The sequence below is a fragment of the Lissotriton vulgaris genome, chromosome 1_1 (genome assembly GCF_964263255.1).
Source record: "Lissotriton vulgaris chromosome 1_1, aLisVul1.2, whole genome shotgun sequence".
Taxonomy (NCBI): domain Eukaryota; kingdom Metazoa; phylum Chordata; class Amphibia; order Caudata; family Salamandridae; genus Lissotriton; species Lissotriton vulgaris.
In genome coordinates, this window is record NC_141685.1 from 1,019,035,942 (window position 1) to 1,019,056,489 (window position 20,548).

Here is a 20,548-nt window from a genome sequence, read left to right on the forward strand (position 1 = left end):
TACACATATCCGCCAGTCAGAACACTAACCCTAAGCCCTACGTCCAGTAGAATCACCAACCCAGGGGCCAGTCAGAGCACTAACCCTAAGCCAAATAGGAATACCAGTTACAGGAACCAATCAGAGGACAGATGTAACGTCCAATAGCAAACTTCTATAAAAACATGTGACCTCAAGCACAGGCTGATGGGCAGGGTGAGCTGCCCCTGAAGTCAGAACCACCTGGGATACAGACCGGCTCAATCCACACTTTTCAGGTCCTGTTTTAGCTAGCAGGTAAGGCCCAAATCTAAAACCTGTGAAAATACTACTTTTCGGGCACTTCTAGACAAAAACGAGTGCTAAGTGCACTTTCCGAACAGTTTAAACCATACAGCAGATTAAGCAGTCTCTTAAACCCACTCTGCTTAGCCTCTGAGGGTGTAGTTTGTCCTTTTAATTTTGTGTTTTTTTTTTTTAACTTATAAAGACACAAAAGGGGGTAGGTTGCGGGAGGAGACCGGGGAGTTGCCCCTGCTGGCCTAAGCACAATGCAGGGAAAACTAGGAGAGAAATTAAACAGTCACAGGTAGAACAAGCATTTACAATGCAATGGTTTTGCCTTTGTTAACGTTAGAGCTATTGGCATTGCTCTTGACATTATTTTTATTTATGTTTTTTTTAACATAAATAAATGGCATTGTCATTTACAATAGCAGGGCACAGGGAAGGGGGGGCGAGGAGAGACGAAGGAGAGCTGTGGGCTCAGGGAAGGGGGGCAAGGAGAGGCGAAGGAGAGCTGCGGGCTCAGGGAAGGGGGGCGAGGAGAGACGAAGGAGAGCTATGTGCTCTTGTTGTAATGCTTGCATGGATGAGTTGGTGGATGCATGGATGGGTGCATGCATGGATGGGTGTATAGATGGGTGTATGGATAGATGCATGGATGGGTGGATGGATAGATGCATATATACAGCCAATCCCTCAACAATTTATGCAATCCACCAACCCATCCAACCAACAACCCATCCATGCATCCACCCATACATCCATGCACCATGCATACATCCATCCATCATGCATCCATCCACCCACTGCGTCCCACTCCGACCCCTCTAAATATAACTCATTTTTTCTGTATATAGAGATGACTGTATTCACTAGTATATGCAGTAGACCTTTCTACTCTAACATTCCTATGTGACTCTTGCAGTACATCTATTCATATCCCTTCCATATGTATATAGAAATATTACGAGAATCAACAGTCTCTTCTTTGTGTGACTACATCTAGTACATTTGAATTGTTTTCCTGTTTGATTTACATGCGTTAAGTAAAAGATACAAAGTCCTTAGGTTTGGCAACTGGTTCTTATGTAAAGCGATCTGACACCTTCGAGTAAAGTTCGCGCTACATAAAATCACATTAAATAAAACTTTACCCCACAAATCCAACCATCCATTTGTGCCTAGGCTTACATTTTACGGCCTCGAAGCACACAGAGAAGGGACAGTTTACTAAGTCGAGGCTTTGTAGGGTGCATGGCAGGGGACAGTTTTAGGCGCCAAGGGAGGGTACGGAGCAGAGTCGGAGTACTTCACGGAGGTAGGGGGCAGTTATTTATGGTTCAGGGCAGGGGGCTGCAGTACTTTTTGGAGCATGGCCTTATTTTAAAGGGCTCAGTTCAGGTGGAGGAACAGCACGAAACACCAGACAGAAGGACACAAAAACGAGGGGAAACAATTATAACTGAGGGCAGATTGGCACAAAAACTAGGCACACAGAGGGCAGAAGGACACAAAAACGAGGGGGGGATGATTGTAACAGAGGGCAGAACGGCACAAAACACCAGGCAGACAGAGCTGCCCTGGGAAAAGTGGCATGGCAACGGGTGTCCAAGTTTCTTTGTCGAATAAAACAGAACACTTGACCCTATTTGGGCAGTCGGACCACCAAACAACCTTCTTCCATAATTGTAGCCAAATTATGTTGACCCCACGTACTCCTTAGGTTATTGCACCGCAACCCACAATTAAACTGGCAGCTCCCACCAATGCTTAGCTCCCTGGCCATTGAGCAGGTGATAATGACTGCCTCGAATGGACTTGGGCATCCATCGCTATGTGCGTGCTTGCCTTTTTTACTGTAACCACCTAGGTTAGGCAAGCCTCTGCCTGGCCACAAGCGTACTAAGCCCCTGCGGAAATCACCTGCCTGTGTAGGCCAACCCAGCGACCTCCCTTGGGATCACGTCCCTATAACCCAAGGCTTACCTTTTAGGTATGTCACTTATTGCCTCTATATGCTTATATGGCTGGTAGGGACCTACTAGGCAATCTCCCTTTGAGAACACCGTGACGAGAAACTATAATGTCCGTTTCTTGACTAGTCGCCCCGAAAGGGCACTGCACCCCACCAACCCATTAGCTGTTTGCAACAGCCAAGGCCTGGCTAAAGAACGGGACTTAAAGTCCGTCCGGGATGAACTTGGGGATCCAACTCTTGGTGCATGCATGCAACTTTACACAAAATCAACGTTGGACAGCTCACTGCCTGGCCGCAAGCTTCCCCATCTTGCGCAAAAGGCCAGTTTTAGTTTTGATATAGGCAACCACCCTTTTAACACTGTTTGGAGAAACTTCTCATGTTTGTCACTTGTACAAGTCGACCCCTTCGCCTGGCCTTCGTTGTACTCCATGAAGCTTTTAACAAGCAGCCTAAACAACTGCATATGCTTGCTGTGCAACTAGGGGAACTAATACTTCCTCACTCTACTTTCCGGCATGTGAACACTGCACCCGGAAAACCTACTTTAGCCTGAATCACCACCAAATAAAATACTGTCTAGGTCAAAGCTTACCCGTGGACATAGCAAAAGGGCCCTCCACTGCGTGTCAACCCTCGCTGTTTAATTGACTGTTGAAGATTTGCCTCCCCAACCTCGGGACCCTTCCAGCAAATCAGCCAAACCATACGCCTACCTGGCCGTAAACGCATCAACCCGTGCCCATTGAGATGGAGCCAGAATGCGGCATTGTTGTATCAGCCAAACCTGATGCCGAGCCAAACTTGAATGGTCTTAGTGGGGTCAGGCTCTAGGTGGATGTGCGGCTAAAGTAGGCCCCCATTCAGTGCAGATTGCTCACGCATCACCTTAGTGCGAAAGTGCCTGCGTATAAGAAACTGGTGATTATGTGATGCAACTTAAGAGACAGTCTCAGCGTGGACCAACTATATAGGAGGTATCCGTGTGGCTTGTGCAGGCCCAACTAATCAAAAGACAAGCTAGACAATGGCTTCAATTGAAAGGCGATGGCAACAGACCTCCAATTACTTAAGGCATTACCTCCAAGTAGGGCTCTACTCTAACTAGTGCCACATGTATCGGAAACCACATCTGCTGTAAGCCGCTAAATGCTACTGATGCCTCAGCGTTTACTGACCCACAGCCAGCTAACCCTAATGCAATCTACTCGTGGCTGGGACTCAACTGTGCCCAAGAGCGCGAGACATCCTAGCCTGACAACTCACTAGGTCAATCGGGCCACAGTCCTACTAAGTTCGACTTAGTTCAACACTCCACAAAATTGCAACTTTATCGCCGTATTGCACGAGTAAGGGCAACCAGCCAACGTATCCCAACGCAACTAATAATTCGAACCTTACCCTGAAACGTCACCATCCCTAGCCCCCGGACGAGCCGCAATCTCAGGCAACTCAGCAGCTTTCCTCAAACTCTGCCTGCTGGTTAATTGCTCAAAACAATGGCAGCTAATAGCTTGGTACCCTGAGTGACCCCTGCTAGCCCTCCTTGCGTGGGGTGGTCCTTATGGACTACTTCTCTTGCCCAATTTTTGAAGCTGTGCCTTTATAAGACCTATGTCGCGCTGCAGTCGCCTAATGATTCTGGCCCTGCACTAGCGGCTCACTTCGGTGTTGGCCCAAAACAATTCAACAGGATCCTCCTCAGTCATCGAATCCAGTTATGTAATCAGCACGCCTTATTCCAGTTACCACAAGCAGGACTATGGACTCAAAATTAAATTGGGAGTCACAGAGTCACAGCACTTACGCAGGAAACTGTCGGGCTCAACCCAAATCTACTGAAGCCCAACTGCTAAAACTACAAATCCTGGCACTCATGCACGCGTGCAATTCCGCCTATTCCGAGCCCGCAGAGCTAGGAATGGCTTCGGCAGCAGGCAACAGTAATTCTAATGTAACTTGAAATAATCAAGGCCTGTTCTGGTCATCTCTAAATTAGACTGACAGCGCCCAACTCGTGGCAGACTGTCACAAGCGCCGGTGCAACAATAAGTGACGTGCAACTCTGAAATCAATGCTTGCACCCAACCACAGATGCAACAATAGCAGACCTTTCTGGCCACCGCCGCCAGTAACTGTACTCACACCCATTAGACCTTACGCAATGGGCACGTGTTACCCAACCTTTGGTGGAACGAGGACCTTGTTGGCCAACCAGCGAAGTATTCACACAATGCCATAAAGCGAAACCACTAGTTTACGACACATGCCCTCAACAAGCCGAGGTTTGTCCAGAGTATCCCAACCCTAAGGAAAAGCACCCACCAACCAATCCACTGCGCAGGTCACACACCCAGGCACCTGACCCGCCGGCCATATACTGGGACGCTACCTGTTCTGCACTATCCCGTGCCTGGAAGGCCAGTAAATAAAGTCTGCATGAGGGAAAACATACAAATGACCCATGAGTAGCCATTGGCAAGTGGGCACATGTTCGTAAGCAAAATTGCTGCCAGTACATCCGAATGACGTTGCCTGTCCAGCGCCACTCTGAGCTGGGCAACGCGAAAACCCTAACAAATAAACCAATTGCAGAGGCACACCGGGGGAAATGGGTGTCCTTAGTTACTGCTTTGGCTATTGCACAAATCCACACTACCTCTGCCGGAAAGCCTCTAAACTGTGCCACTGCACTTAGGGGGCTAATCAGATCACGCCGGACTCTGTAGTTTCCTGCTGCGGTTTGCCCCACCAGGATCACTAAGCTCCAACATGTCAAGCGGTTGACACCTTTGACCGAACGAAAAAACACAAACCATGGGACAGTGCCACCTGGTGATACAGCACCCCCTTGGGGATAGGGGTTTACCCCTCACAGTGCATCAAAACAACCATGTAAATTATAAAGAGTTGGTAGAAATGGGAGTGCACACAGCTACGTGTCAAGACCTTCCCCGTGGGTCTACTAATGCCCCTGTAACAGCCACTTGTGATATCTATCCAAATGATTACTACCACTGTCTTGGCGCCACACTGTAACCACTTGTGCTACTTCCTGCGTGAAACAAAACACAAATTCAAGCTAAATTCTCCCCAGCCAAAGAGACATTTGAGAGCAGGCATAATCCATTTATTCACTGGACAATAAAACTAAATTGCGTTTGCTACCAGTTCTGACACGTGTATACATACTTTAGCTTAAGTACAGGCGAAAGTCCCCCCTGTTCCTTCACGAATGACATTGGAGCCGTGCAAACGAGGACTTGTGACCCTGTGTAAGATGAGATCTGCTTTGTCTGTGAAAATGGTTCAGAAACAGTAGCATTGCTATCCCAATCTAAATACGTAAATGGCAGCCATGTGGAGGGATCTGAGCTTTCCATAGAACATTTAAAATATTATACTAAGACATTAACACCAAACCTGCCAAAACATCGAGACAGCCTTTGAAGTACTAACATGACTGTAGTATGTGACTGTGTCACCATCGATGACAGCCCCGACAGAGGGTTGAACCTGTAAAATAGTTTATATCGCACCAATGCATCCCCCAGAGCCAAGAGAACAAAAGGGGAATAATTCTGACTTTGACCAGACACAAACAAATGAATAAATTTTTTTTTTTTTCAAGAGTTTTATATAGCGCAAACTTGAACTGAATAGGTTATCAGAGCGCTTTACATAGCACCAGTTACGTTACATAAGGCCACACATTCATTTTTGTCAGGCACGGGGAGATTAAGTGATTTGCCCAAAATCAAAGGATGTTTAGCGACATTACCGAGACTCGAACCCAGTTCCCCAGGTCCGGGGTCGAGCGCCCTAGCCGTTAGGCCTTTGTCAGGTGGGACTTGAATAACTTGTTGCTACTCTCAAGCGACTTTAAGACTGTAACACAACCCAATAACAACAGACTCGTAGCCCTACATGACCCACCTGGGGTTTGAACCGGCAAACCTGGCTATTCTAAGTGCCACATTCCAACCGCTTGAGCTCCCTCATAGGCGAGAAGCAACGAAGTTCGGTTAAATAGACCTCAGTATGCGAGAACGCAGAAACCATCAAACAATGTTTCGAATAGCCGGTAACAAGGTGCCCAACTTTCTTAAATAATGTAAAATGAACTGTGCCGGGTATTGTAAAGATTGCCATTCAGCGCTGAGGCGGCTGGTGTGGGCCTCCCAGTGACGTGACCCCGCACCTTAACAGTTTCCGGCTTCAGGTGAACTGCGAGCAGCCATGTGCGCCGAAAGATATCAAAGTTCTGACACCCATTGCTGCTTGCACCAAACTCACACCGCCATATTTCAGTTGAGCAGCAGGCTATAGCTAATGTACCGGCGGGCGGGGTCTCAACCAGCAATGTGCGCCTCCTCGATAGTGACATGTTGACTGAAATACCGGCGCATCAGAGTAACACCCGGGCTCGCTGCGCCACACACCGACAGGGGCTAATTCCGGAGCGTAACTGTTGCCTCAAATAGTCTCTATCTACAGCCCTCAGCGCGGGTCTGAATGGGCCCCAATGGACTCCATTCATCACTGGCCCGTCACGCTAGGCATGGTGGTGATAGTCACTCAGCTGCCTCCACCTGCCACCCGCAATACCGTAACTGATGTTCTGCTATGCCCAGGGTGATGAAGCTGGGGCGGGCGCATCCTGTTAGTGGTGCGGGGAGGGACCAAAGTCTGCCGTGGCACGCTCCACGCAAATGCTGGCTTGATGAATAGGGCCACTGCATCGCGTCTCTCGCTGCCCCCTGCGGCTCGCTCCAGGCGAAACCAGGGAACCATGCCTTACAGCGCGTTGTGGACAGGGTGTCCCATGAACAAAGGAGACCGCAACCACGCCGACGAGGCCAGGTATTAATTACGGGACGCGGGCCCGATGAGTGGGGAAGGCCCCCGCACATGCTCTCCACCCAAGGCATCTAACGCCACACGACTACCAACACGGGCTCCAGGAACTGGCTGCCCGACCAAGTGGAGCATTGCTCTGCCCCAGTAAGCTGTGACGAAGCGCGGTTTCTGAAGTAGTGCTGTTAAGGCCGTTACTTTTACCGCTCTTTGGTATTTCTTTTAAAATATCTGCTAGGCAGTACACATTAATGTTTTTTAAAAAAAAAAGTTGTATATAGCGCTAACGAGACCCGAAGGGGTTAGAGCGCTTTACATGAGCACATGTTGCGTTACAGACGGACACATTCATGTTGTTAGGCACAGGGCGATTAAGCGTCCTGCCGAGACTCGATCCCGGTTTCCCAGCCTCGAGGTCGACCACTGTCAGTGCCTGAGTTTCGCAGGCTGTGCTTAAGGAAGGCGGGTGCCGGCTCAATGCCGGACCAGACTCGGGGGCGTTGACGAGAAGAGGCTTTCGGCTGACGTAGCCAAAAGGGAAAATTCTCGGGAACGCCCCCGAATCTGGTCCGAGATTGACGGACAGAGCCCTCTCCCAATGGTTAGCCTCCACTTATGGAGCTAGCCAATGGGAGGAGGGGGTGGATACCCGACCCCACAGACAAAAACATAAGGTTTTCCTAGCGCATGCGCACTTCGTACTTCGTACGCATTTGCTAGGCAAAACCTAACCAGCAGTTTTAAAAATACAGATTGAACAGAAACGAAGAGTTCAATTTAAGCAGTCACTGATACTTTAAAACTGTTGTGTTTTTTAGGTCTCGTCCTCGAGACCTATTGCTGCCAAGATGCCTGTCAAGGGAGACAGACCGGTGCACGAACCGCAAAGGGTGTGTGAACGCGCTTCGAGTTCGCGCACACACACAGCGCTACTGAGGCTGGCCGAAGGCACGCACAGACAGACGCACACGCGCGCACAGACACACCGCCGCCACACACTCACACACTGCCGCCCCCCCACACGCGGGGGCACACACACACACACACTCCGCCCCCCACCTCCCCAATTAAGCCCCACTTACCATATCAGCGGCCTCAGCCTCCACTCCTGGCGTCTGCTGCCACCGCAGGGCTCTCCCTCCGGCATGGGAGCCCCGCGTCACCACTGATCCTTGGCCATCCACTCCATGGGCGCGGGCTTCTGGGCTTGTCGCAGAAGACTGAAGTCCCGCCCCACGACAGGTGTGACGCTCCCGAACTTCCGGTTTCGGGATTTGCAGGTGCACGCTCACGGCTTGTTCTTGTTTTTATCTCCTACCCACTCCCCTCTCAACCGTTCTTTCTACTTCCCCTTTGTTTTCTCTGTCCATGCTTTGCCCCCTTCTTTGTTATTCTCCCTTTCCGCCCTACTAACTGTTCTTTCTGTTTTATGTCTCTCTCGTCCTTCCCTTCTCTCCCTTGTCCTCCTTTCTACTCTCTGTCCCTTTGTTTCTGCTTTCATCTGTCTTCGACAACTTGTCTCTCCCTTACTCTCCTTTCGTTCCTTTCTCATCAATGCCTACCCTTTTCCTCTCTCTCGCTCACCTCTTTTCTCTGCTCCTTTACCATCCTCTGTCTCCTTCTCCACTTTGCTGCTGCCCTCCCTTTGGTACACCGTCCCCTCGGCTCCCCACCGCTCCCGTGCGCATAGTTTGCCTGATTCCTGCTGGCCATTTGCAGAACAGGTTTTTTCATTTGCGAACTGGGAGAGATTCACAGCTACTGCCGGAAGTGACTGCGGGGTGAACAAAGTATTGTTTTAAGAGCCGGGAGAAGGGTCCCCTTCGGGCTGGCGACCCTGGGGGAGGGGTGTAGGATGGAGGGGGGGAGGTGGCATGAGGAGCCGGGTGCCCTGACGCCAGACATAAATTGTATTTATGTAATGCCAACCAGATGAGTGTTAGCATAGCAAACAAGATCTTGTTTAGACCTGGGAATCTTGAGTTTGTCTGGGACCAGATGTGTGTGGCTTGCAACATGCACACAGTTCTCTGCAGCCAGGGCATTGACCCACAGAACTATCTTGTGTGTGGTGGAACTATTTTGTCGACGTGCATACATTATTTGCAGGCCAGACAAGGGGGCGTCTGGTGTATTCGCCCACCGTTCCTCCTTGAGGGCGAAACACGCTGCAGGCGGTGGGTAAGCCCGAATCTTGAGTCGAGGAGTTGCGCGCTTCTCTGTTTCGGTAAAAGGCCGATCAGGAGAAAGCGGGAGGGAAACCAGACAGGTTTGGCCTGTCTCCGGGAGTTTAGATGGTGGGCTGGTACACAACCCCCACCCCGTACACACCCACAGCCCGTGGAGGCATCGCTGCTGGCTACTGCACCCCGAAGAGCGCGCAGGAGATCCAATTGTTACAGCATCTCACTTTCAGATAAGTGAACCCAGGCCAATGCTTCCTTGCATTATAACACAGCCTGGCATCCGGGAAGGTGATTTCGGAATTCGAAGGGGATTAACTCTTATTTGTCAATTTACCGTTTATGATGACTAATAAAGGGGAAAGAGATTAGGAAAGCTGATATGTAGCACTGCATTTTGCTAAAATCAGAAGGACTCTCCTTTCTAAATAGCGTTGGTGTGCATACATGTTTAGCCCTACTGCTCTCATAGCCAGCTATGTGTCTGCTTGTGCCGTATGGTGGCTCTGTAAGAATGAAGTGCCTTATTGAGGTTTTCTGATCCCTCTCTGTAATTTATCTCAAAGGGACAGAGGTTTGCAGTTTGGTTCGACCTGCGATTAAAACAGCTCTCAAATTGGGTACTTCCTGCCCGAGTTAAACGAGAGGTACATTCGAGATGCCACATGCACGGATGACATAATAATTTTTTGTCCGGTAGGGGTCGCTATTCTATTACACAAAGACATCTTCAACCTCTTTCATCAACTGAAAGCTTCCCCATTCCCAGCTAAAGTGGACACCCCCAGTAAACAGTTCGTCCATTTATATCGACATCACAGGCCAATACTACCCAAGTCGCTCTTTGGACTTTCATGTACGTCTCATTCATTGGTTGAAGTGCTACCACAAGTTACAAAGGCGTTTTGATCTAATGGCTTTTTTTTCCAAATTCAGTATTGGGATTTAGCCAGTCAGGGATGTTGTTTTTCTCTGATTAATTGAAACATAGTCTGTGCTGTGGACAGCACACCCTTAAAGTAAATCAATATTGCTAGTTCCGGTGATGAATGAGTTTCTACGCGGTGGGGCTAGCGATTCATCATCATCATTGGTTGGGTTTGGTTGGAGGGACACTCTCTTCTTTGCAAGGACTGGGTGACCCTTAACTCTCCATCTCACAGTGGTTTGAGCTTTGAGCTCTCCCTTCCGGGTTTTCCACATCCTCCACCACCACATCCACATCCACCTCCGCCTCCGCCACATCCACCACATACACCCACCACCGCCACATACACCCACCACCACCACATTAACCACATTCACCACCACCACATTCACCACCACCACATCTATGTGTGTGTGGGTGGGTGCAAATGCAATAGGTCTCACATTTGCGAGAGATTAAGCTATTGCCATTGTAAATGACAATGCCATTTATTTATCTGTTTTCAAAACCAACACATAAATAAAACATTTGTCATTTACAATGCCAATAGCTCTAACTTTTGAAAAGGCGAGACCATTGCATTGTAAATGCTTGTTCTATCAAGAATACACAGTACAAGTTTATGTTCTTACCACTGTTTCTGTTTGCTCACTGGGCTGTTTAGGGCACAGAGAGGCTGGAGCTACAAGATGGAGGGGGTTGTCTTGGGGTTCCCTACATAGCCAGTGTTGCACTCTCAAAATGGGTCCTATGTCCAAAGCTACCTGGTTTGGAATACTTATTGCTAAAGTGGGGATTCTTCCCTGTTCAGTTGTGAATTTCATTTAGAGTTCTCACACCAATTCATCTCTTTCATCAACTGTGGTCTTGGTCAGTTAATCAACTTGCAACATACTTCTCACTTTTGTCATTTGCTGTCACATGATGCAAGTGATTTAGTTGAGATACAAATTCAAGTCCCTAACTTTGTTGTGCATGTTGGTTCGTTGGTATTTAGTTCCTAACCTGTATGGCTATATTTGGAGAAAAAAAAGTCAACCTAACCAGTAGATCTGGCAGTGCGTTTGTAAAATTTCACAAGCAATATCGATTTTACACATCAGTTTATTGTTAGCAGGTTCATAGGTTTTGAACTATTATGATCTTTGTATTGTGGTCCCTGGTACAGGAGCATTCAGACTGGTAAACTTTGACTGTTCGTATCAAGTGTTTAGGGTAGGCAGGAAGGGGTGCTTGATGAGGTATGTTGTTGCATGACGGCATTTTTCTTGAGCCGCAGTTAAATTCTAACATAAGTTTGTCTGAAGAAGGTAACCAATGTCTTTGTGATGATCCACTTATGTGTCTATATAGAATACTATACAGTGGTCGGCTAAACCTGGCTTACCAATAAAGGACTGAATGAAGTGATCAGCAAATAAACCAGATTGGAGTTGCATGTCACATTTATTTCTGGGTATATCTCATGCTTGATGATAAAGGTTTGCTTCGGCGTTAGTTGTCCTTCCCACTTGTAACACTGGAATCTCTTATTCTGCTTTCTTCTAGCGTAGACGTGACGGAAGAGGGAGACTACATGATGTGCTTTGATAACTCCTTCAGCACCATCTCTGAGAAGCTTGTGTTCTTCGAGCTGATTTTTGACACCCAGCAAGGGGATGATGAGGCAGAGAACTGGGCTGATATGGTGGAGCCAGATGAACTGCTGGACATCAAGATTGACGACATTAAGGTACAAATGCAAAGCCTTTACCCAGAAAGTTAAAATAATAGACTGCTACATTTGTACTGGCTTTCTGATACATAGGAAAAACTGCTGTCTGCCCTAGAGGGGATCCCGCCGCTGTACATAAGAGCAAGCAATAGAGTTGGGTGTTAGGACAGAAAATGTTCCATACTCACTCAGAGTTTTTGCTAGTACCAGCATAGGGGCCTTCCTGCATGAGAATTTGACCAAGGGCTTGGGAGTGTTGCAATTTTTTGTTTTGAAGTGAGAGGTAGGACTTGATTAACTGGTTCCACTAACTCTTCTATTGCACTGGTTACCCTGTTTAGCTGAGAACCACTTCCAGTTTGTGGCAGCCTGGCACCACAGTGTGGCAAGGCTAGGGATGATACCTTTAGAGCGACTCCCCTCCTGGTAGCTTGTGGCACTTCTATTATTAAAACCTATGGGCCTGCACCCCTCACAATTCTTTAGATATCTGCAGCTACGTCATGCCCTCTACTTACACGTACCTCAGGGCAAATCCCTCCCAGAGTATAGTCCCCCTGAGGTGCAGATTATGACAGGTAACCTAGGATAGGGGGGGGGGTGTCTCTCGTATCTAACGCTCCTCAATCAATTACACTCAAAATACACTAGACCGCCTACGAAACTTGTGGGACCTCTTGAAGAGGAAGACTGGAGAGACACTTTAATGGCACCCAAGACAGTCCCCACCTCAGTCTGGTCCAACTATATTATTTACATGCTACCTACTTAACACCCAAGCGCCTCTTTAGCGCAAGTATGAAGTCAAATGCATCTTGTGTGTGCTGCGATCATGACCAAGCAGACTTCTTTCACATGATATGGGCCTGCCCCGTCATTGCACGCTATTGGGACTCCATAGGAAAAGGACTTGCAGAGGTCCTGGGCTGGGAGGTCCTGCACAACCCCTTAAGTATACTCCTGGGGATTATGGATGGACAAGATGGCTCCCGAGCTGACAAATAATTTCTTACTACTGCCACAATGGTGGCCAAGCGAGACATTGCGGCTAGTTGGATTAATCCGGTATCACCTGGCATAACGAAATGGCGCAGAGGTGTGGACTGGTGCGCAGCACTAGAGAAACCATTGTTCGCGGCTAGAGGGTGTCCAGCTAAATACAGTAAGGTTTGGGGCAGATAGAATAAACATATCTCCTTCTGAAACTGTGTGGGATTTGTAGGACCATGTACTGCAAACCCATCTCCCCCATATATGTAAAAGGGAAATGTCAGACTAATGCTGTGGTATACTGTATTGGACTACTGCTGGTATTTTTTTGTTTAAAAACCAATAAAATTGTTTATCAAAACAAAAACCTATGGGCCTAATTTACAATGAATTTGCGTAGGGCAGCGCCACAAGTCTTTTTTTTTTTTATGCGCTGCCCTACGCCAATTTGAAAGGGCAGGAATGCACTGTATTTCAAGATGCGGTGCATTCCTGTCTGTGCACAGTTTGATGCCTAGCACCAATGCAGACACCCTTGCACCATGGTTCGATGGTGTCTTTTGTTGGCAGGATTGTTTTTGTGCAGGAAGGGACACCTGCCTGCACACACAAAAACAATCCATGGAGGCTCTTTCCTTGTGTGCTGCTAAAACACACATAGAAAGTGGAAAAAACAAGGCAAAATAAAGGTTTCTCCTCCTTACAATGTAATGTAATGATGTCTTGTAAAGCGCATGAATCACCCCACATTGGGTATCTCCGCGCTGTAGACCGCTGGGGAACCCGTCCTGGCTTTCCCTGTGAGATGGTCCCTACTGGGTATCTCTAAGGTGAAACCAGGCATCCCCGGCGTATGTGGGAGGCCGTTGTGGAGATGAGGCAAGCTAATGCCCAGAGTTGCTGAGCGTGATCCCTGGTTAGAGTGGGCACCGAGGTGAGAATTATCGAGTCCGCTGACCCTGGTCCACGACTCTGCCGCGTCGGGAATTGAACCCTGGTCCCGGGCCGTCCTCTGCTTCCGGGTCTGCCGCCTCTAACCAGTGAGCCACACCACTCCACTATGAGACACCCCCCCCCCCCCCCCCGCCCGCCCCCCCCTCATGCCCAGGTTTACAAATCCTTGTAAATCAGGAAATGTGTCAAATCCCATGGGTATTGCATGGGAAAGCCGACCGCAACACCCATGGAATGCCTCCTAACGTAGTGTAAGGCAACGCAGCGGCTTGTCCTGCGTTATCAAACACCATATCTACGAGGCCGGGAAAATCCCTGCAAAATGGCTTTTCATGACCTTGTAGATAGGGGTCTCTACTCTGCTGGAGCGCCATAAAAAGTGACACCCCAGCGGCGCATACGGCTTGTAAATAAGCCCCAGTATTCACATTTGAAATTGGCCTCTTCAGATCAGTGAAGCAGCACCTGAGGGGAGGTAGCTGACAATATGTGGTATACGGACTGAACAATGCATTCAGTTTCAAGCCCTTTCTGTATGGTTGTAGAAGTGTGAGCCATTCCTGCACTGCAACTTCCAGTTCTTGGTGAGAAGAACCGAAAAAGCAAAGGGGGAATAATGTGGTTTCTTAAAAGGGTGCTTGGGTTAAATGCACTGCTACTCTGACAGAGTGAACTTACTCTATTGTACAGCTGGAGTATAGTGGTTAAGTTAAAGGAACAGGTTCTGGATACTGTTATAGCTGTTTTCTGTCTGCTTATGCTCACTCTTGGTAACTACAGCAGGTGGATTAATTTCTGATTTCCATGGATGACCATTTTCCCCCCATAGGATGCCATTGAAACCATGAAGGGCCGCCTGGAGAAGAGCATGCAGATGCAGACTGTGCTGCGGGCATTTGAGGCCCGTGATCGCAACCTGCAGGATAGCAACCTGGACAGAGTCAACTTCTGGTCGGCTGTTAACCTGCTTGTACTAGTAATGGTGGCTGTGGTGCAAGTCTACATGCTGAAGAGCCTATTCAATGACAAGAGGAAAATCCGGACGTAGCTTTGGAGCCAAGTTGGAGGGTGGGCTTGGGCCATCTGAATCCAGGGTGTGGTAATAAGAACAATAACGGTGAGTTGGAAGGTGGATGGGTTAGTTGCTTTTGGTACACACAAACTGTGAAAGGAAAGACAAAACTTCAGAAGCTGAAGTCCTTCGTCCTCTTTAATACACTGCTTCAGTTTCTGATATTTCCAGTGGCAAAGATTTTGGATGGGTGCCTGAAGGCTGGTGCCGTGCTGCTCAGGCACAGTCTTAATACATTTCCTTACAAGACTCTGCCGATGGAATTCACCTTGGGTTCAAGAGGCCAAGAAAGATCATCCACAAACACGATATGCATTGGTCACCTTGATATTTCAAGAAGAAACAAACATGCAGGAATTCAGACCGTGTGAACACAGGTGTTTACAAACGTTTACTAAATGGGGATGAGGAAAGGCATCTTTTAATTGTGTTAATTTAAGTGTTGAGGTTTTTATTTGAAGACACCCCCCCTTTAACTTAAGAATTTGTGATGCAGCAAATGCCGGGGGGCTTCCCTTTTAGTTCTGTTCCTCCTGGATACACTCCTGCAGTCGCCAGTCCGGCGTTGGCATCCATCTTGGGCAACTAAAATCTTTCTTCTGTCTCGTAACCATTGCTGTTGTGTTCTTCTGTTAGTGTGTGCAGGTAACGTGCTCTGTGGCATTGATAGACACCTGCATCTTTAGTTTTAAAAATTGTCCAGGATGAAATAGTTGACTAGTAGATTTTAAGTAAAATAATTGAAGGCAGATGACCTTTTGCAGCTTTGGGGGGTGGGTGGAAACGGTTGAATGTGTGGGCTTAAAAAAAAAATTAAATAGTCTAGCGGCCTCATGTATAACAATTCAAGTTAAAAAATACGGACAAATATACATAGATAGCGGGACTTTAGGCCATTCCTCTTCACTCATTGGCCTGTACAACTGTCATTTACATTTTTCCCATGACGGCATGTATCACTGGGCAGTGGCTCTGCCCACTTCTGCCATTGGCTGTCTTGCTCTGGGAGTGAGAGCATTTAGCCTGATCACTCCTGCACATGGCCCCAAAAAGAAGTGCACTTCAGTGCCTGAGCTGATTGGCTAATACTTTACTTTTACAAGGCTTTCCATTTTTTAGTCATCCTTCTGTGTATACATGTTTAGGGAACAGTAATTCACAACCAAAATTACATTTCCTGTGTGCCAATCATAATATTTTTCTTGTGATATGGCTTAAAAGTAAAAGGAGTTTCTGTTCTAAGTACACATGCCTGCAAGAAATCAGCCATAGTGTGCTATTGTAGGAGAAGGGTATTTATATTTAAAATTATTGCAAACATATGCCACCAAATGTAGGTGCAGTTGGCAAAGTGCGTTTTCATTTCTTACAATAAAATATATAAATAGCCGACACCAGCTTGTGAAGGCCACATCCGTTAGCTTTGCTTGTATTATACCGCAGAAAGGTCAGTGTGCTGTTCTTTTCCTGGTGACTATCCCAAGGTGCCTGTCACCTGTATGGTGTAAACCTCAAGAGACCCCATCCCTTGTTTTATCCTGACTTGTTGCTTCTATACCAGCACAGTTGTATTCCCGTTAGAGCCATTTTGGGAAGACAGATTTTGATCGAATACTGTTAGTATAAACTGAGCAGGGCCACAATCAATAGCAGCTGCACCTCTATTTTGCAGGTGCACAGAGATGTGAAGAGGAATCTGCCTCCCTCCCTCCACGCTGTTACACTGTAAGACACTTTTTATTACTTCGCTCAGGTGTTTGAGTTCTTCTTCTCCTGCCCGTTACACGTTAGATTATGCATATCACCGACTGTCACAAGAAGGACCAGTTTATACTGTGCAAACTTGCATTGACCTATCAGTACCTTTTAAAAGTCTCAGCTCTGGGACTGGTAGCAGTATAACCGTCACAAATCTAATGAGTGGATCGACTGGAGCTTTAAAAGGATCTCTCCCACTAGGGATCAGGGTGGTTACACTTAAAGGGCAGCTCAAGCCAAAACATAGCATATAATGTCCACAGGGCGACTGTCTACTGGCTCAGGGTTGACTCATCCAGTACCACGTAAAGATATATTATCCTTTCTGGTCTCTGCTTAGTGTGAGGGACAGGAGGTGTAAGTTGATGCAGTGTTTACGTGGAAGCATTTCACTATTTACTTTTAATAGTTAAAAAGAGTATGAAAGCTATATTCTAATTCTCAAATGTGTATTTAAGTGAACCGATTTGTAGACAGCAAGTCTCGAGTTTGTGTTTTTTTTTTTTCTCTTTTCTTTCTGAAACCTGAAAGCCCTCACAGATCAAACCGCATCAATAGTAGTGTGCCCCCTCGTGGAATGGCGCTCCTGACTGCACAAGCTTGAAGGAGGTCAGAGGAAAATCCTTTTATTCCTTTTTTTTTGGCCATAACTTTAAGTTTTGGTTGGAGTATTGAACTGAAATTAAGTAGTAAATTAGCTCCACTCCTCTGAACTTTTGATTTCTTTTACTCGAAGATGTCTTAAATGAGAACTATATTCTATTACAACAGGATTATGGTTTATGCAATACTGTTCCCACCAAAATACACCTCATGTGCAACAACCCCCCCCCCCCCACCTTAAAGAGGTGCAGATCTGCATGCATTTGTGAGCACCTTTTGTAAGTGGAGTTCATGTGGTGCACTGAAACAGAGATACTTTATCTGTCACAGGTGTTTGAATGGGATAAAGACCTAAAAATGTAAACTCCCAGCCCATTGTAGTGTCTCAGAACTATGCACTTTTTCCTGTTATGAAAAACATTTACAAAACTAGAATATAAGAATTTTATTAAAGTTTACTATTTTGCATAATTTTTGCTTAAAGTTCATGGTATCGCTGCATGTGTGCACCAGTTGAACTCTGTTCACGAGGGCCCCTGTTAAAACAAATTGGCCTGAGGTGAGTTAGTGCTCCCAGTCTTGAGTGCAACTTGTGACTCAAACTTTGAAGAAGGAAAAGTGCAGCTCATGCTTTTTGGCCTAGGTAAACAGAGGCATTTGATCTGTTTTTGTCATGACCTCACTGTGCTGTCTGCCTAATAGGTGGTCTTCCGTACGACTCTGGTTTGCATTGCAGACTGAGGTTAGAGTTGACCTATGAAGATTTGTTTCGGTAATTAAGTTTTCAAAACTGTGAAGACAATGGTGGGTGTAGTAAAGGGCCTACCGATGTCTGATTATTTGATCAGCCACACACCTGGTACCGAAAACGACTTGAGTCTCCCCTAACCAACATGCCTCCCTATTTTCCAGCCCCCCGCCCCCCCAGAACAGAATTCTAGGAATCCGATATTCTGTATGCTTGAATGTTTAACTGTGGCCTGAAGACTGTATTGGTAAAATTGTGATGACATATTTTCATAAGACGTACCCTACTGTGCAGAGCATTTTATCTCCTAGTTTTTCTGAATCTTTTTGCTCATGAACTACTTTTTATTTATCTGGTTAGATGAAGTAGTCTAACAGTGATGTGGCTGAACTTTGCTCCTGTGTAGACACAGAAGCATAGGATGATCAGTTTTTCACCATTTATAAGGCTATGCAGCTCCAGTTTGTGAACATATTGGTTTGTCATTAGAGCTTTGTTTAGGGTTACAGTGTTTTAAAGACCGTTTTTATTAACTTTAGAGCAGACAAGCAATTTTGGATCTGCCCACGTTGGTCTACTTGATGTCTTACTCTGCACATGATGGTGTTTACAACAGGAATATATGTATGCCAGCCTTCTTTAACACAATACTAGTTTTGGCAGGTGACTGTTTCAGCATATTAGATGATGCACCTCCTGCCCCAATACATATAAACCAGACCCTAAACGTGCCATCGTTCTTTAAGCTGGAATGTGATGTAAAGAGTAGTTTCCTGTACCAGGGGATTTGTAAGTTCAAGAATTTTTATAGTGTACTACTTTGTGCTTTTAAAAAAAACCTTACTAAATATGCAAACTTGTGATGTGGGTGACAATCTGACTGATTCTGCTAGGTAAAAAGTCCTTTGTATGATTGAGCTACTGTTGATACCAATTTGTTATCTATGCAAGCTTCAGTTAGACAGTGGTGTTATTAAATATGAGCAGATAAGAGGTTCACATTTTGATTTTGTTCTGTCTTTTCCCCAAAGCTGCTTTCATTACATTTTGCTTTCCAGTCAGAGATATGTTGGGCACAACAATCTTGATTGCTCAAAAAAAAAAGTGTTCCCGTTTTTGTGACATCACACTGTGTTAATGCGTGGTCTCTATGCACAAATGGAAACTGTGTTTCTTAATTTTGTAAGTGCCTTTGTGATCCAATGAAATCCATGGATTCTGCAGCTCCTAAGCGTTATCTGTAAGAGTAATGGGGTTTGTGCCTTTATGGGTAAGGCTGTGGTTCACGGGTGAGTGAATATGCTCTCCATGTTTTTGGGATACAGCTTTTGTTGCAGTTCAACATGTGGAAAACTGATGGAAGTGAGAAACCTATCCTTGGTCCACCATTAGAGCACTTTTACTTCAGCAACATTTAACGTGAGATCAGTGTTTAGATTTCTAGCAATTTTACAAAGATTCAAACCTCTTGTTTGCAGTTAGTTATCCCAAAAAATGGTTTGCGTACCTTTAACAAGTGTTTCGGGGCTTCAGACTTATCTCGATTCACGTGCTGAACGTTATTCCACCTACAACTGGGCATGTCGTATTGTATATGAAAAAGAAACTGTCCACACCAATGTACCTACAATAGTCTTCCAGAATATGTTGTTCAGCTGGGTATGGATTAGGAATATAAAATGTAGCCTTTTCTTGGTAAAGAAATGGCTACAGTAGCCCAACGTTTACATGAGCATGGTCTGGTTTAGAATTCAAATGTTTTCTTGGCTTCTCCTGTCGATCACTTGGAAGTATTTGGGTACAACGGCTGCTTAATCAGGTGATTTACTTTATTAATCTTCCATTAACATTATCTATCGCCTTTGAATGTGTAATTTTACAGTGGGTAACACTATTTTCCACACCCTATCTGCCATCGAGTCCCCAATTCTGAGAAGTATAATTGTTTCTTTATTACTTCACTGTTTAAAAGCTGCTTTTAAATAGTTTTATTTTAATTATGGTGGTTCCTTTTTTTTTCTTTTTATAGTTAATGCCATTTTGGTACAAAATCTGACTGTATTTTTATAAACAGATTATTTTTGGGAGGTATAGGAAATTGGGACACATGTCTATGCAGTAACATGAACAATAAATGAGATTTCTCCATCAGCCTAGTGTTATTTTATTTCTGATTGTAGTTGGATCGAGTGCTTAATAACACTTTCTTTGGACCTCCATTTCATTTGCTTGTAGCATACATGTGGTTTCCGCAATAGTGTATATCTACCTGCCAACTACTGCTGAGTGTTTACCGGATCCCTTGTTGCTCTAGAGGCTCCAGGCTACTGACTGTGCAGATTTGTCCCTGTATTGCTCCTGACTCCTGGTCCCTCGCCGCCGTTGCATTCCGCCGAGGAGGGAAAACTACAACACCCAGGCTCCCCCGCAGGTCACAACGTCACCTGTGCGCCCGGAGGCGCGATAAAGACCGGAGCGCCCTCGGCAGAGCGGGTGGAA

General features: G+C 46.3%; 1 protein-coding gene across 1 annotated transcript in view; it reads left to right on the forward strand.

The window, feature by feature from the left end:
- Nucleotides 1-20,200, forward strand: part of TMED1 (transmembrane p24 trafficking protein 1) — a 31,851-nt gene extending 11,651 nt beyond the window's left edge. Inside the window, exons 3-4 of the mRNA XM_086961536.1 lie at nucleotides 11,759-11,942; nucleotides 14,698-20,200. Coding sequence (XP_086817662.1) covers nucleotides 11,759-11,942; nucleotides 14,698-14,916 — 403 coding nt within the window. The 3' untranslated portion in view covers nucleotides 14,917-20,200. The remainder of the gene's footprint in view (nucleotides 1-11,758; nucleotides 11,943-14,697) is intronic.
- Nucleotides 20,201-20,548: the final 348 nt, after the last annotated feature.